Below are 19,033 nucleotides of genomic sequence, written 5' to 3' on the forward strand. Positions count from 1 at the left end.
AATCAAGGAAGAATGCCCACATATACTTGGAAATTGAACAATGCTCTACTCAATGATAACCTGGTCAAGGAAGAAATAAAGAAATTAAAAACTTTTTAGAATTTAATGAAAATGAAGGTACAACATACCCAAACTTATGGGACACAATGAGAGCTGTGCTAAGAGGAAAACTCATAGCGCTGAGTGCCTGCAGAAAGAACAGGAAAGAGCATATGTCAGCAGCTTGACAGCACACCTAAAAGCTCTAGAACAAAAAGAAGCACATACACCCAGGAGGAGTAGAAGGCAGGAAATAATCAAACTCAGAGCTGAAATCAACCAAGTAGAAACAAAAAGGACCATAGAAAGAATCAACAGAACCAAAAGTTGGGTCTTTGAGAAAATCAACAAGATAGATAAACCCTTAGCCAGACTAACGAGAGGACACAGAGAGTGCGTCCAAATTAACAAAATCAGAAATGAAAAGGGAGACATAACAACAGATTCAGAGGAAATTCAAAAAATCATCAGATCTTACTATAAAAACCTATATTCAACAAAACTTGAAAATCTTCAGGAAATGGACAATTTCCTAGACAGATACCAGGTATCGAAGTTAAATCAGGAACAGATAAACCAGTTAAACAACCCCATAACTCCTAAGGAAATAGAAGCAGTCATTAAAGGTCTCCCAACCAAAAAGAGCCCAGGTCCAGACGGGTTTAGTGCAGAATTCTACCAAACCTTCATAGAAGACCTCATACCAATATTATCCAAACTATTCCACAAAATTGAAACAGATGGATCACTACCGAATACCTTCTACGAAGCCACAATTACTCTTATACCTAAACCACACAAAGACACAACAAAGAAAGAGAACTTCAGACCAATTTCCCTTATGAATATCGATGCAAAAATACTCAACAAAATTCTGGCAAACCGAATCCAAGAGCAAATCAAAACAATCATCCACCATGACCAAGTAGGCTTCATCCCAGGCATGCAGGGATGGTTTAATATACGGAAAACCATCAACGTGATCCATTATATAAACAGACTGAAAAAAAAAACCACATGATCATTTCATTAGACGCTGAGAAAGCATTTGACAAAATTCAACACCCCTTCATGATAAAAGTCCTGGAGAGAATAGGAATTCAAGGCCCATACCTGAACATAGTAAAAGCTATATACAGCAAACCAGTTGCTAACATTAAACTAAATGGAGAGAAACTCGGAGCAATCCCACTAAAATCAGGGACTAGACAAGGCTGCCCACTCTCTCCCTACTTATTCAATATAGTTCTTGAAGTTCTAGCCAGAGCAATCAGACAACAAAAGGAGGTCAAGGGGATACAGATCGGAAAAGAAGAAGTCAAAATATCACTGTTTGCAGATGATATGATAGTGTATTTAAGTGATCCCAAAAGTTCCACCAGAGAACTACTAAAGCTGATAAACAACTTCAGCAAAGTGGCTGGGTATAAAATTAACTCAAATAAATCAGTAGCCTTCCTCTACACAAAAGAGAAACAAGCCGAGAAAGAAATTAGGGAAACGACACCCTTCATAATAGACCCAAATAATATAAAGTACCTTGGTGTGACTTTAACCAAGCAAGTAAAAGATCTGTACAATAAGAACTACAAGACACTGAAGAAGGAAATTGAAGAAGACCTCAGAAGATGGAAAGATCTCCCATGCTCATGGATTGGCAGGATTAATATAGTAAAAATGGCCATTTTACCAAAAGCAATCTACAGATTCAATGCAATCCCCATCAAAATACCAATCCAATTCTTCAAAGAGTTAGACAGAACAATTTGCAAATTCATCTGGAATAACAAAAAACCCAGGATAGCTAAAGCTATCCTCAACAATAAAAGGACTTCAGGGGGAATCACTATCCCTGAACTCAAGCAGTATTACAGAGCAATAGTGATAAAAACTGCATGGTATTGGTACAGAGACAGACAGATAGACAAATGGAATAGAATTGAAGACCCAGAAATGAATCCACACACCTATGGTCACTTGATTTTTGACAAAGGAGCCAAAACCATCAAATGGAAAAAAGATAGCATTTTCAGCAAATAGTGCTGGTTCACCTGGAGGTCAACATGCAGAAGAATGCAGATCGATCCATGCTTATCACCCTGTACAAAGCTTAAGTCCAAGTGGATCAAGGACCTCCACATCAAACCAGACACACTCAAACTAATAGAAGAAAAACTAGGGAAGCATCTGGAACACATGGGCACTGGAAAAAATTTCCTGAACAAAACACCAATGGCTTACGCTCTAAGATCAAGAATCGACAAATGGGATCTCATAAAACTACAAAGCTTCTGTAAGGCAAAGGACACTGTGGTTAGGACAAAACGGCAACCAACAGATTGGGAAAAGATCTTTACCAATCCTACAACAGATAGAGGCCTTATATCCAAAATATACAAAGAACTCAAGAAGTTAGACCGCAGGGAAACAAATAACCCTATTAAAAAATGGGGTTCAGAACTAAACAAAGAATTCACAGCTGAGGAATGCTGAATGGCTGAGAAACACCTAAAGAAATGTTCAACATCTTTAGTCATAAGGGAAATGCAAATCAAAACAACCCTGAGATTTCACCTCACACCAGTGAGAATGGCTAAGATCAAAAACTCAGGGGACAACAGATGCTGGCGAGGATGTGGAGGAAGAGGAACACTCCTCCATTGTTGGTGGGATTGCAAACTGGTACAACCATTCTGGAAATCAGTCTGGAGAATCCTCAGAAAATTGGACATTGAACTGCCTGAGGATCCAGCTATACCTCTCTTGGGCATATACCCAAAAGATGCCCCAACATATAAAAAAGACACGTGCTCCACTATGTTCATTGCAGCCTTATTTATAATAGCCAGAAGCTGGAAAGCACCCAGATGCCCTTCAACAGAGGAATGGATACAGAAAATGTGGTACATCTACACAATGGAATATTACTCAGCTCTCAAAAACAACGACTTTATGAAATTCGTAGGCAAATGGTTGGAACTGGAAAACATCATCCTGAGTGAGCTAACCCAATCACAGAAAGACATACATGGTATGCACTCATTGATAAGTGGCTATTAGCCCAAATGCTTGAATTACCCTAGATGCCTAGAGCAAATGAAACTCAAGACGGATGATCAAAATGTGAATGCTTCACTCCTTCTTTAAAAGGGGAACAAGAATACCCTTGGCAGGGAAGAGAGAGGCAAAGATTAAAACAGAGACTGAAGGAACACCTATTCAGAGTCTGCCCCACATGTGGCCCATACATATATAGCCACCCAATTAGACAAGATGGATGAAGCAAAGAAGTGCAGACCGACAGGAGCCGGATGTAGATCTCTCCTGAGAGACACAGCCAGAATACAGCAAATACAGAGGCGAATGCCAGCAGCAAACCACTGAACTGAGAATAGGACCCCCGTTGAAGGAATCAGAGAAAGAACTGGAAGAGCTTGAAGGGGCTTGAGACTCCATATGTACAACAATGCCAAGCAACCAGAGCTTCCAGGGACTAAGCCACTACCCAAAGACTATACATGGACTGACCCTGGACTCTGACCTCATAGGTAGCAATGAATATCCTAGTAAGAGCACCAGTGGAAGGGGAAGCCCTGGGTCCTGCTAAGACTGAACCCCCAGTGAACTAGACTGGTGTGGGGAGGGCGGCAATGGGGGGAGGGTTGGGAGGGGAACACCCATAAGGAAGGGGAGGGTGGAGGGGGATGTTTGCCCGGATACCGGGAAAGGGAATAACACTTGAATTGTATATAAGAAATACTCAAGTTAATAAAAAAATATATATATATATAAAAAGAAGAGTAACAAAGTTTAAGTCCCTGGCAGCTCAACTTCAATATAATAATATTTTATTTTAAAAACCAATATAATATCCTCAATCTTTAACTTTAATATTCGGTTTGGTTTTATGATTTTTATGAGTCATCACTAATTCTTTACTACATTAGACTAAAAAACAGAGTCCTGTTACTTTTCTCTCAAGGTTATATAAAATGATAAATATCAGTGAAACACGGAAGTGACCCTATATATTTTCTCTTTTAGTTAATTCTCTTATGAAAAGAGTTTAGTCTACACAATAAGACAAGAAAACTCGATATGAATTTTTCATCAGTAACTTAATATTTGCAGACAATGTGAATAAAACTGAATTGTTATGATATTAAGTTAAAAAAATACAAAATAAGTTCCAGTATAAGCAGTGAGAACTGTGCCTAAGACCATATTGAAAGGAAATTCCAGTCTTACATGCATATATGTAGTTTCTCAAACATATCTGCATACCGGTCACCTGTGTAAGCTGTTAAACTATATGTGGGAATCAACCTTTCAAATTCTAATAAGCTCTTCAGTGCTGCTTTCGGTCGCTTTCTGAACTACAAGGTACAGATGTGCACATGTGCACAGAGGAGCATGTGTGTATACATATGTTCTTATGCACGACTTTAAAAAGCAAGAACTAACATGAAATTAGTGGAACTATTTTTTAAAAGCTAAAAGGGCAAGGCCCAATGGATATGCCTATAAACAACTCATATACCTAAGCCTCAGGGAACATTGCAGAAGACGGTGAGAGACAGAAGATCGGGAAGTTTGTTGTAAGACTTGAACTCCTAGCAATGCAAGAAGATACACCCAAAAAGTCTCACCAACATGACTGCCAAACATAAACTGACATTAGTAAACATACCAAGGATAACACCAACAGGCACGACAAAGTAGACATGGAAAAGACCACAGAGCCTCAACCCTACACAAACATCTTCAGGCAACTAAGGAATGCTGGGAGCAGGAGAAATAGTTATCTCCAGGGAAGAGAACACCAATGGCTTATCTAGGTGGTCAGCCCTGAAAATAAACATACAGGTAACATCATACAGAAGGGACACGTTAGTTTAGCAATATGCATGTATATAAATATACATTTACACATGTGTGTGTAAGAGTAATATAAAGTGAGGCATGAATTTGAAAGAAAGCAAGGAGGGATACAGGAGAAGCTTTGAATGGAGCAAAGGAAAGGGGGAAATTGTATACTTATACTAAAATCTTAACCATTAAAAAGAATTAAAGCTTGTACAATACCCCCAATTCATCTCTTAAAAAACATGAAATATTAAAATGTTACTGAGACTCATAACAAATGTTTAAGGAAAAAAGGTATTACATTTTGGAATAAGAAAAACACTAAAAAAAAAAGAAAGAAAAAGAAAAACACTATACCAAAATCAACTTTTACTGTAATGAAAATCATCAAATCACATGTTGGTTTTATTAGTTCTGTTTAAGGATTTTGTTTGGTTTTATCTTGGGTTTGTTTCTGTGTCTGTTCTGAGAAGGATCTTGCCATGTATCCCAGCATACCCTTCAACTTGCAGTCTTTCTGCTTCCCCCTCCATGCCTGGCTCAGACAACGTTTCTTCAATTTAAGCAGATAAAGATTATAAACTTCATAAGGAATGATAAGTCTGTCATATTAACTAATATAGCTTCACAACGAAGACGTTAGTCAGCTCTTTCCCTTCCAGAAAATGAAGGGTATTTCTTCCAAACTCAGGATACTTAGTACAGTTTCTGTCACGGTACAAGACAGGCCACGGCAAGCATAGAATGTCAAGTCCTAGCACAGGTACAGGTGTGCCCGGGAACTCAGCACACAACACTGGTATAAGAATAAGCTTTTTGCCCAGTCAATTAGGAAGCCACAGGCAAGGCTAAAACAGGCCTACATTTTGACCGCACTGATTCACTTTGTAGATCAAGGTGAACACACATCAAATTATTTGAATTAATATAGAGATGAATGTTAAGGCATCCACAAACAGAAATTATAAAAAGCATAAGGCTACCACCCGCTACAAATTAATTTTAAAAGCTAAGCTTCTCTCAGGCATAATCTGTTATTTTACGCAGCCCCATGCCTTTAACATGAGCCTGACAACCTAATGAGTGACCAGGGCCTGCTGCTCACACCAACTCCATTCTTCTCTCAAAACCCCAGGCCTCCTGGAAGTCCCTCTGACAGTATTCCTGATTCTTCCCACCAGCCCTATCAACACACCTAAATCAGAGTCATTTCCCTGTGCTGAAAAATAAGGCTAATCAGTGAAGAGGCCTTGTTCTGATTACAATTACAGTTTCCTCACTGTAGCCCTGGGGAGACTGTCCATCCTCATCTAGTCAGCCTTTCAACTCTCCACAGAGCGTCAAACTATAACCGATCAGACGTTTGAAAGAACAAGTCATCCTTCCTTCAAGAGTCGCACAAATCCTAAAATAGGTCTTTAGGATGACATGTTATTTGGAGAAGCATCAATAAATTAATGAAAGTGTGGAAACCAAGGCTGTGCTGCCAAATACAGGAGCGCAACAGGAAAGCTGCAATTACCACAAGAGGGTCAAAAATAATGGGTGGCCAGATGTAACCTCTCTTCCAACATTTCTAAACATCCCTTTATGATGTCACCTTCATGGGGGAAACTGGGTCTGTCTTCTTTAGGAGCCCCACTTTCAAGTGGGGAATCACGTGGTTCAGGGAGGATGAGGTTGTAGTTAAAATAACACAGGCCAGTCTAACAATAGACCAACATCTGATTCAGTATTTGTTCAGAAGCACAGAAGGCTCATAATTACAAGAGGTTTATAAAAATCAGAATGGTTCCCATGCTGCCCCCTTTCCATGGTCCCTCTACCTACCCACATGAAAAGCTACTCTTACTGCATCCTGTCCCTCCTCCCTCAATCTGTTTAACTTTTCCCTCATTCCTGCTTACAGCCCTCCATCCTTCAACCTAATCCTTTGTTCGTCAAAAAGAATTTGTCCATCAGAGGAAGATTCTTGGAAAACAGTTTAGGAGAAACAGGAAAGTGCATTACAGGCTAGCAACATGCACTCATTAAACAATCTGCCCCACCACATCTGAACGTGTGTGCTACACATGTGTAGATGAAGGGATGGAACAGTTAAGGAGGCAGAAGAAAAACTCAGGTCAGAGCCGGAAAACCTAGGTTCCAAGACAGAACTGTGTTCTTAAACACTTTGGCTTATGTCTGAGGATTGTCTTCGGGCAGGCAGTAACCCTGCTTTAGAAACTTGCTTCTGTCTGAACTGACAGAGCATTACCAGTGGGTGCTGATCGGTGGCATTAAGAGTGGGTGGCTCTACATTGCATCCAGTAAGTCCTGTGATGATTCTTAAGAATCCTACATTTAAGTTAGATCTCACAACAAAGCAAGTGTTCCCTGTTTCTTTGGGGAAGACATATTCATTTTCACAAATCATTGCTTATGGAGCACAGACCACTCTGACTAACTGGGACCCCTCTGTTTGAAAAGCCATTGAAGAAGAGATGGGACAGTAATCAACAGAGATCTGTGACTATTAATGGCTATTAATTAGTTTCCTTAACCTCCCTGGTTTCTGTTTGTGTCTAAAGTGGATTGGAGTGAGTCATGATGTGACTTAACAAGTGTCATCTAGATTCAGGGGGTTTATTTCCCTTCTGCAGTGTTTCTGAGAATAGAATTATTTTAATCTGGTGAGATTTTCAACATTAAGTTCATATTAAACCCAAAAGAGTCTCATGAATTCTCTGAAGTTGGTCATCAATGTTTACATGCATTTTTAAGAGAATGGTTTATAGCTCTTGGAACTTCTCAACTAAAGTCAACTGTTTATTTCAATAAATAACCAGTTCCAAATAACTCCCATTAAACCGTGGGCACTCTTACAAAGTGTTATTCAGTAATTGCCTGTTGGCTTTTTAACATCTGAAGGCCCACATCCGTAAGTGTAGTAGAAGGTACATTTGAAACTTCCACTAGTGGAGGTCTCCCTGTTATGGATGATGGGTGTGAACTCCATCTGCCCAGAGCCCCACTCTGTCAAATGTCTTGAATGTTGCCAAGTTCTGGACGAAGAAAGGAAGGGGGATTCCTCTCAGCTTATCTCTGGAGAAAGAAGATGGCAGACATAAGAAATGCTAAAACTCTAGGACACAGCAACATAGGCAGCATCTCTTGTGGGATGACCAGTTATTCTGGGAGTCGAGCCTTGTAATTACACTGAAGAGAAAAAAGTCGAACAGAGGAAGTCCCCTCCTCAAACTGGCAAGGCCAAAATCAGCCCCCTCAGCTGAGGTACACAGACTCTCCCCCCACATGTCACCACACCTTCCACAAAGCCTAATTACCTAATACAACTGAGTCTGCCAAGTCCACCAGTTACGGCTCTTTTTACCCAAATTTCAACAGTTTACAACCTCTCCCTTCATCAAAGTAGCCATCCCAGTGCATGTAATAAAAGTAGAAGTGGCCACGGATCCCTGCCCACAGCAGCTCGCTGCTCCCAAACCCCGTGGGAGAGAGAGCTCACCACCTGGACAGGTGGGCACTCCTGAGACTGCAGAGCAGAAGAGACCACCAACACTGTCCACCCCTGCCCACATGCCTGGCCCAAAAGGAAACTGTATACGGCCTCTGGGTTCCCTTGGATAAGGGCACAGCAGCAGCAGGTCCCCTGCGTCTGAGACACCGCCAGAACGTGAAGGGACCGACCAGATAAACAGTTCTCTGCACCCAAATCCCCTGGGAGGGAGAGCTAAACCTTCAGAGAGGCAGACACGCCTGGGAAACCAGAAGAGACTACAATCTGCCCACATTACTGATTCCAGAGGAAAACACCAAACGCCATCTAGAATCCTGGTGCACGGAAGCTCCCAGAAAGGGCTGCGCAGATCTTCCTGGTTGCTGCCCCCACGGAGAGCTGATAAGCAACACCCCATGAGCAAAATTGAGCCTCGGGACCACAGGTAAGACAAACCTTCCTACTCCAAGCAACCTGCCTAGTGAACTCAAGACACAGGCCCACAGGAACAGCTGAAGACCTGTAGAGAGGAAAAACTACACGCCCGAAAGCAGAACACTCTGTCCCCATAACTGACTGAAAGAGAGGAAATCAGGTCTACAGCACTCCTGACACACAGGCTTATAGGACAGTCTAGCCACGGTCAGAAATAGCAGAACAAAGTAACACTAGAGATAATCTGATGGCGAGAGGCAAGTGCAGGAACCCAAGCAACAGAAACCAAGACTACATGGCATCATTGGAGCCCAATTCTCCCACCAAAACAAACATGGAATATCCAAACACACCAGAAAAGCAAGATCTAGTTTCAAAATCATATTTGATCATGACCTCTCCGCCTGGTCAGGTGGGCACTACTGAGGCTGCATAAGCTCCCGGAAGGGGCGGCACAGGTCTTCCTGGTTGCTGCCGCCGCAAAGAGCCTGTGGGCAGCACCCCGCGAGCGAACTTGAGCCTCGGGACCACAGGCAAGATCAACTTTTCTGCTGCAAGAAAGCTGCCTGGTGAACTCAAGACACAGGCCCACAGGAACAGCTGAAGACCCGTAGAGAGGAAAAACTACACGCCCGAAAGCAGAACACTCTGTCCCCAGAACTGACTGAAAGAGAGGAAAACAGGTTTGCAGCACTCCTGACACACAGGCTTATACGACAGTCTAGCCACTGTCAGAAATAGCAGAACAAAGTAACACTAGAGATAATCTGATGGCGAGAGGCAAGCGCAGGAACCCAAGCAACAGAAACCAAGACTACATGGCATCATCGGAGCCCAATTCTCCCACCAAAACAAACATGGAATATCCAAACACACCAGAAAAGCAAGATCTAGTTTCAAAACCATATTTGATCATGATGGTGGAGGACTTCAAGAAAGACGTGAAGAACTCCCTTAGGGAAACACAGGAAAACATTAATAAACAAGTAGAAGCCTACAGAGAGGAATCGCAAAAATCCCTGAAAGAATTCCAGGAAAAAACAATCAAACAGTTGAAGGAATTAAAAATGGAAATAGAAGCAATCAAGAAAGAACACATGGAAACAACCCTGGATATAGAAAACCAAAAGAAGAGACAAGGAGCTGTAGATAAAAGCCTCACAAACAGAATTCAAGAGATGGAAGAGAGAATCTCAGGAGCAGAAGATTCCATAGAAATCATTGACTCAACTGTCAAAGATAATGTAGAGCAGAAAAAGCTACTGGTCCAAAACATACAGGAAATCCAGGACTCAATGAGAAGATCAAACCTAAGGATAATAGGTATAGAAGAGAGTGAAGACTCCCAGCTCACAGGACCAGTAAATATCTTCAACAAAATCATAAAAGAAAACTTCCCTAACCTAAAAAAAGAGATACCCATAGACATACAAGAAGCCTACAGAACTCCAAATAGATTGGACCAGAAAAGAAACACCTCCCGTCACATAATTGTCAAAACAGCAAACGCACAAAATAAAGAAAGAATATTAAAAGCAGTAAGGGAAAAAGGTCAAGTAACATATAAAGGCAGACCTATCAGAATCACACCAGACTTCTTGCCAGAAACTATGAAGGCCAGAAGATCCTGGACTGATGTCATACAGACCCTAAGAGAACACAAGTGCCAGCCCAGGTTACTGTATCCTGCAAAACTCTCAATTAACATAGATGGAGAAACCAAGATATTCCACGACAAAACCAAATTTACACAATATCTTTCTACAAATCCAGCACTACAAAGGATAATAAATGGTAAAGCCCAACATAAGGAGGCAAGCTATAACCTAGAAGAAGCAAGAAACTAATCGTCTTGGCAACAAAACAAAGAGAGTGAAAGCACATAAACATAACCTCACATCCAAATATGAATATAACGGGAAGCAATAATCACTATTCCTTAATATCTCTCAACATCAATGGCCTCAACTCCCCAATAAAAAGAAATAGATTAACAAACTGGATACGCAACGAGGACCCTGCATTCTGCTGCCTACAGGAAACACACCTCAGAGACAAAGACAGACACTACCTCAGAGTGAAAGGCTGGAAAACAACTTTCCAAGCAAATAGTCAGAAGAAGCAAGCTGGAGTAGCCATTATAATATCAAATAAAATCAATTTCCAACTAAAAGTCATCAAAAAAGATAAGGAAGGACACTTCATATTCATCAAAGGAAAAATCAACCAAGATGAACTCTCAATCCTAAATATCTATGCCCCAAATACAAGGGCACCTACATACGTAAAAGAAACCTTACTAAAGCTCAAAACACACATTACACCTCACACAATAATAGTGGGAGATTTCAACACCCCACTCTCATCAATGGACAGATCATGGAAACAGAAATTAAACAGTGATGTCGACAGTCTAAGAGAAGTCATGAGCCAAATGGACTTAACAGATATTTATAGAACATTCTATCCTAAAGCAAAAGGATATACCTTCTTCTCAGCTCCTCATGGTACTTTCTCCAAAATTGACCATACAATTGGTCAAAAAACGGGCCTCAACAGGTACAGAAAGATAGAAATAATCCCATGCGTGCTATCGGACCACCACGGCCTAAAACTGGTCTTCAATAACAATAAGGGAAGAATGCCCACATATACGTGGAAATTGAACAATGCTCTACTCAATGATAACCTGGTCAAGGAAGAAATAAAGAAAGAAATTAATAACTTTCTAGAATTTAATGAAAATGAAGGTACAACATACCCAAACTTATGGGACACAATGAAAGCTGTGCTAAGAGGAAAACTCATAGCGCTGAGTGCCTGCAGAAAGAAACAGGAAAGAGCATATGTCAGCAGCTTGACAGCACACCTAAAAGCTCTAGAACAAAAAGAAGCAAATACACCCAGGAGGAGTAGAAGGCAGGGAATAATCAAACTCAGAGCTGAAATCAACCAAGTAGAAACAAAAAGGACCATAGAAAGAATCAACAGAACCAAAAGTTGGTTCTTTGAGAAAATCAACAAGATAAATAAACCCTTAGCCAGACTAACGAGAGGACACATAGAGTGTGTCCAAATTAACAAAATCAGAAATGAAAAGGGAGACATAACTACAGATTCAGAGGAAATTCAAAAAATCATCAGATCTGTTTATTTTATTTTTTTTATTAACTTGAGTATTTCTTATATACATTTCGAGTGTTATTCCCTTTCCCGGTTTCCGGGCAAACATCCCCCTCCCCCCTCCCCTTCCTTATGGGTGTTCCCCTCCCAACCCTCCCCCCATTGCCGCCCATGCTCATGGATTGGCAGGATTAATATAGTAAAAATGGCCAGTTTACCAAAAGTGATCTACAGATTCAATGCAATCCCCATCAAAATACCAATCCATTTCTTCAAAGAGTTAGACAGAACAATTTGCAAATTCATCTGGAATAACAAAAAACCCAGGATAGCTAAAACTATCCTCAACAATAAAAGGACTTCTCGGGAATCACTATCCCTGAACTCAAGCAGTATTACAGAGCAATAGTGATAAAAACTGCATGGTATTGGTACAGAGACAGACAGATAGACCAATGGAACAGAATTGAGGACCCAGAAATGAACCCACACACATAAGGGCACTTGATTTTTGACATAGGAGCCAAAACCATCAAATGGAAAAAAGATAGCATTTTCACCAAATGGTACTGGTTCAACTGGAGGTCAACATGTAGAAGAATGCAGATCGATCCATGCTTATCACCCTGTAAAAGCTTAAGTCCATGTGGATCAAGGACCTCCACATCAAACCAGATACACTCAAACTAATAGAAGAAAAACGAGGGTAGCATCTTGAACACATGGGCACTGGAAAAAAATTCCTGAACAAAACACCAATGGCTTATGCTCTAAGATCAAGAATCGACAAATGGGATCTCATAAAACTGCCAAGCTTCTGTAAGGCAAAGGACACTGTGGTTAGGACAAATCGGCAACCAACAGATTGGGAAAAGATCTTTACCAATCCTACAACAGATAGAGGCCTTATATCCAAAATATACAAAGAACTCAAGAAGTTAGACCGCAGGGAAACAAATAACCCTATTAAAAAATGGGGTTCACACTGAACTGAGAATAGGTCCCCCGTTGAAGGAATCAGAGAAAGAACTGGAAGAGCTTGAAGGTGCTCGAGACCCCAAAAGTACAACAATGTCAAGCAACCAGAGCTTCCAGGGACTAAGCCACTACCTAAAGACTATACATGGACTGACCCTGGACTCTGTCCCCATAGGTAGCAATGAATATCCTAGTAAGAGCACCAGTGGAAGGGGAAGCCCTGGGTCCTGCTAAGACTGAACCCCCAGTGAACTAGACTATGCGGGGAGGGTGGCAATGGGGGGAGGTTTGGGAGGGGAACACCCATAAGGAAGGGGAGGGGGGAGGGTGATGTTTGTCCGGAAACCGGGAAAGGGAATAACACTTGAAATGTATATAAGAAATACTCAAGTTAATAAAAAAAAATGGGGTTCAGAGCTAAAAAAAGAATTCACAGCTGAGGAATGCTGAATGGCTGAGAAACACCTAAAGAAATGTTCAACATCTTTAGTCATAAGGGAAATGCAAATCAAAACAACCCTGGGATTTCACCTCACACCAGTGAGAATGACTAAGATCAAAAACTCAGGTGACAGCAGATGCTGGCGAGGATGTGGAGAAAGAGGAACACTCCTCCATTGTTTGTGGGATTGCAGACTGTTACAACCATTCTGGAAATCAGTCTGGAGAATCCTCAGAAAATTGGACATTGAACTGCCTGAGGATCCAGCTATACCTCTCTTGGGCATATACCCAAAAGATGCCCCAACATATAAAAAAGACACGTGCTCCACTATGTTCATAGCAGCCTTATTTATAATAGCCAGAAGCTGGAAAGAACCCAGATGCCCTTCAACAGAGGAATGGATACAGAAAGTGTGGTACATCTACACAGTGGAATATTACTCAGCTATCAAAAACAATGACTTTATGAAATTCGTAGGCAAATGGTTGGAAATGGAAAATATCATCCTGAGTGAGCTAACCCAATCACAGAAAGACATACATGGTATGCACTCATTGAAAAGTGGCTATTAGCCCAAAGGCTTGACTTACCCTAGATGCCTAGAACACATGAATCTCAAGACGGATGATCAAAATGTGAATGCTTCACTCCTTCTTTAAAAGGGGAACAAGAATACCCTTGGCAGGGAAGAGAGAGGCAAAGATTAAAACAGAGACTGAAGGAACACCCATTCAGAGCCGGCCCCACATGTGGCCCATACATATACAGCCACCCAATTAGACAAGATGGATGAAGCAAAGAAGTGCAGACTGACAGGAGCCGGATGTAGATCTCTCCTGAGAGACACAGCCAGAATACAGCAAATACAGAGGCGAATGCCAGCAGCAAACCACTGAACTGAGAATAGGACCCCCGTTGAAGGAATCAGAGAAAGAACTGGAAGAGCTTGAAGGGGCTCGAGACCCCTTATGAACAACAATGCCAAGCAACCAGAGCTTCCAGGGACTAAGCCACTACCTAAAGACTATACATGGACTGAATCTGGACTCTGACCCCATAGGTAGCAATGAATATCCTAGTAAGAGCACCAGTGGAAGGGGAAGCCCTGGGTCCTGCTAAGACTGAACCCCCAGTGAACTAGACTATGGGGGGAGGGCGGCAATGGTGGGAGGGTTGGGAGGGGAACACCCATAAGGAAGGGGAGGGGGGAGGGGGATGTTTGCCCGGAAACCGGGAAAGGGAATAACACTCGAAATGTATATAAGAAATACTCAAGTTAATAAAAAAAAAGAAAAGTAGAAGTGAAATTGCCTAGGGACATAAAAGAGCAGGACAGTAAGGAGAGGAGAGGTGAGCACATGTGCACAGTTTTCGATATACAGGTGTATGAAAACAATTTTTAACATAAAATTATTAAAAATGCTAAAAGAAAGCATGCCTGCCATAAGTGGCCTAAGATGGATCCCTGCTATATTGTCATAAGCAAATCAAATAGCATCATGTGGTATATACAGTATACGTTAGGTGTGTGTGTGTCTGTGTGTCTGTGTGTGTGTGTGTGTGCGCGCGCGCGCGTTATCATTACCACATCTACAAAAGTAAATTTAGTGCTGTCAAGTAGCTTTTATGATGCAAAGTTAATTTGTTTTTCAATCAGGCTGACTTGTTTGTCTTCTCTTCACGAATCACAGAAGAGATCTCATTCATTAGTTCCTTTTAAGATGATATCTAAAATTGAATACATGTGATTAGGTTCCTATACACTTCTGGTAATTGTCCTTTAAGGATCTAATGGCATTTGTATTTCCGTTATCGTTTTTACAGGAGTATTGTTTTAAACCCAGCCTATTTCCGAAACCATCTTCGTCAGGCAGCCGTGTTTAGATGTCTGGAGAGATACTCAGAAGCTGCCCGGTATGTTTGTTACAACTTTGTGAAGATTTATTTAAAGTTAAATTAATTTTACCCTCAGATTCTGGTAATAGCATAAGAGGACATTCCATTTCTCTCATGGAATATGATTTTATCCGAATTATTGTCTTATAAATGTCAAGCCAACAATTATTGAGTATCTTTTTCTTTAATTAAAGCTATTTCATGTTCATAGCTCTTAGCAAAATTCAAACTTTCCAGCCATGAGGTCATTAGTGATGATGGGAACACTTCCATAGATATTAGAAATGAACTTGACCTCAGAAGTCTCCAGGATGTTCTGACTGTAATGTCACAATTCTGTGACTCGAGCTCTAGAGATGAAGTCAATTCATGAGGGAAGGACTCCAGCAAGCCAGAAGTCCATGTCCACAGAAATGGCACCTAACGGGTAGCTCAGGAGTGTGACGATCGTTATCTCTTGGACCTCACTATTTGAAAGGAAGCCAAGCGAAGCAGTAGCTAATGTTCTCAGCCCCAGAACCTCCATTTCTTGGCAAAAAAATTGTAAGAGTCATGTAGCAGCTTACATGCCGATTCTAACGTCACAGGCAAGGTTGTTTGTCTGCAGGGTCAAATTCAGCATATTAATTGGTTCTCTTTGGCCAGTTTCCTCAGGGAACTTCCCTTTTCCTCTTAAGTACAGAAGCCTACTATTTTATATGGCCATTTCCAGGAATTCACCGGGAAAAAAATATGAACAGTTTTTAGAATTTCTCCAAACGCAACTTCTAAGGTGAATGGCTGTTGTTTCTAGAACACATATAAATCTTTATATATTTTTTTTCTTTAAGGGGTGAGTAAAATGGTTCCATGGCCTTGACACTGTGAAAAGTCCACCTGTCTAACATGGGTCCACACATTGGTAGAAGGTCCTAAGTGATGACTGAGACCACCATTAGGATGCTCAAAGGAACAGAAGAGTTAGCCCCAACTGCTCACACTTTGTAGTCATACAACACAATGTTTTACTTGTGGGTTATGATCCACTTTGAATTATGAAAACATCCTTATCACTCTCTCCACACGCCATTTTTCATGTACTGTTTGTTGAATGTATCTTTTTCTATAGAACTTGTGTATGCCTTCTTCCTAGTTTTCACTTTCTTCACGGGTTGTCCCTGAGACTTGCTTTCCTGTGTGCTAGAGAAGAAAATTGAGAGACAATCCTTTGGGCAAATGATTCTATAAAAGGGGGTTTGAAGGTCTGTGGGCATGATTTAACTAGTAAAGTCCTTGCCCTACAAGCATGAAGAACTGAGTTTGGATCCTCAGCACCCATGTGAAAATATAGATGTAGCAGATCCAGGGCACAAATCTCAGAGGTGAGGAGAAAGAGACTAATCTGTCTCTGGGGTTCAGTGGCCAACCAGCCTTGCTGAACTGGTGAATTCCAGGTTCAATGAGAGTCTTAAAAAGGAAGGTAGAGATGATTGAAGACACCCAGCGTTGACCTTGATGCCCACACAGAGACCTACAAAAGGGCACACACACACACACACACACACACACACACACACACACAAATGGAGTTTGTTAAACTTTACTAACTCAACAGAGAAGAAGGTAATTCCAAGTTCCAGCCAAAAAGCATCCTAGAAAAGATGGTTTACTGGTGTTTTGTGAATCTAATCTAAAGTTACATAGAAACCTACCTACAAAGTGAAGCCCAGATGGCAACAAAACCTACTCTGGGTTTTCTTGGATTATTTGAAATACAAAGTATTTGTATTTGTAAACTGGATTTTAGAGAGAGACAGTTGTTAAACAACTGAAGAAATTAGAAGTTTTGGGAGAATTTTTAAGTTAGATATCAAGAAATACACAAATCCCAAGTTTGTTTGTATGGTTGGTTGGTTGGTTGGTTGGTTTTGTTTATAAAATAGGTAGATGCCAGCAAATCATGGGTTATATCTTAATGTTATCAGACTTAACCTGAATCAAAGTAGTGACCACAAGCCATTACCAGTCTCAAAACAAGCAATGAGTTGGAAAATTAGAATGTGTCAACATTTGCCATACAACGTGGCACTGTCAATTCCACTGTTCTTGCTGTCCCCTGCAGAAAAATAGACGTGTCTATTTGTATCAGCCATGCTCTCCAGTACTACCTCAGGAGTAAAGATGAGCAGCTTAGACTTGTTCCATGCATGTGTCTTCTTAGATATTACCTCCCTAATATAAACCAGTACAAGCAGCATTTATTGTTACCACAGAGTCACTTCAAGACTTGGGTAGTTTGCTTACAAGCATGTAGTACTGAACTAATCTGTAAAGCCAACACACCAAGTCTCCAAGTGTCAAGAAATCATGTTTCTGGACTTGACAGCCACCAACCAAATAAAAATCGATGTTTATTATGTGAGGTAGTCAAGGTAAAAACCTCTAAAATTCTCAATAATTGTACTGCTCAGCCTATTTTTCATCGAAATGCAGTGTGTTCAGGAAGTCCTTGGAAGCTGAATAACTGAGGCAGTCTAAGTCTGACCACCTTTCTGAGTAAGCGATTCCAAAGAAACAGGACAGAAGGGTTCCCAGGACAGTATCACAAGGGTACGTTTTACCAACAAGGCCAAGAGGCTACTAGAATTGACTAGAAAGCTCAGCCAGGTTCACAATAGGCAGATCCCTTTATCGTGTGTAGCCTTGACTGGTCTGGAACTTAATATGTAGACCAGGCTGGCCTCAAACTCAGAGATCTGCCTGCCTCTGTTCCCTGAGTGCTGTGATTAAAGATGTGCGCCACCCCGCCCAGCTGCATATATTTTTTTTCTTTTTCTTTTTTTTTTTTATTAACTTGAGTATTTCTTATATACATTTCGAGTGTTATTCCCTTTCCCGGTTTCCGGGCAAACATCCCCCTCCCCCCTCCCCTTATATTTAGCAATTTTTAGTTAGAGTGTAAAGTAGTGGTTTTCACTGAACTTTTTCATACATGCGTGCTGTTGTACTTTATTTTTGACCATCCTATCTCCCGCTCCCACCTCTTTCCATCCCATAATGTCTCCTCTGCATTTGTGTCTCATGTACCCCGTTCCCCATTCACCCTTACCATGTATAATATGCAAAGTTGGAATTCAGCAAACATACAAGAATATAATGCAACCCTTATCTTTCTGAGACTGGCTGATTTTATTCCATCTACTTTCTCCTCCCTTTCTGTGGCTAATTTTTCACTCTGCTGGTGGAGGGCTGTTTATTTGTCTGTTTGTTTGTTTCTTCCCTGTTAGGAGGGACTTTAATTTCACTTTTCAATCCCTGGTATCGTTTCCTGTGCTATTAGAGTTCTTTTCAGAAAGCCTTGGCCTGAGGGGATATAACTGACATGCTTCCCTTATATTTACCTATACCATTTTCAAAGTTCCATGTTTTATGCTAATATATTTAATACATCTAAAATTATGTTTATGTAGAGTGTGGGGAGGAGCTAGTTTCAGTCGTTTGCACTGGAAATTCAGTTTCCTCAGCACCATTTGTTAAAGAGGCCATCAGTTTTCCAGTGTACATGCGGATTGTCCAAGCTGAGCCCAGCTCCTCTAAAGAGCAGCAAGTGTTAACTCTGGTGTGTGTGTGTGTGTGTGTGTGTGTGTGTGTGTGTGTGTGTGTGTGTCTGTGTCTGTGTGTGTGTCTGTGTGTGTGTGTGTCTGTGTCTGTTAGGCATGTGTTTTATGTGTTTTATTTTCTATAAAATGCTTGTGTGTTTACTTATTAATTTT

At 41.0% G+C, this 19,033-nt stretch overlaps 1 protein-coding gene across 10 annotated transcripts in view; it reads left to right on the forward strand.

Moving 5' to 3' along the window:
• Spata16 (spermatogenesis associated 16) overlaps positions 1–19,033 on the forward strand; it is a 380,391-nt gene that overhangs the window by 149,226 nt on the left and 212,132 nt on the right. For all 10 annotated transcript variants that reach the window (XM_039103604.2, XM_063282699.1, XM_039103603.2 and 7 more), the window contains one exon: positions 15,210–15,299. In XM_039103604.2, the coding sequence (XP_038959532.1) occupies positions 15,210–15,299 (90 nt within the window). The remainder of the gene's footprint in view (positions 1–15,209; positions 15,300–19,033) is intronic.

The sequence above is a fragment of the Rattus norvegicus genome, chromosome 2, assembly GCF_036323735.1.
Source record: "Rattus norvegicus strain BN/NHsdMcwi chromosome 2, GRCr8, whole genome shotgun sequence".
Classification (NCBI taxonomy): domain Eukaryota; kingdom Metazoa; phylum Chordata; class Mammalia; order Rodentia; family Muridae; genus Rattus; species Rattus norvegicus.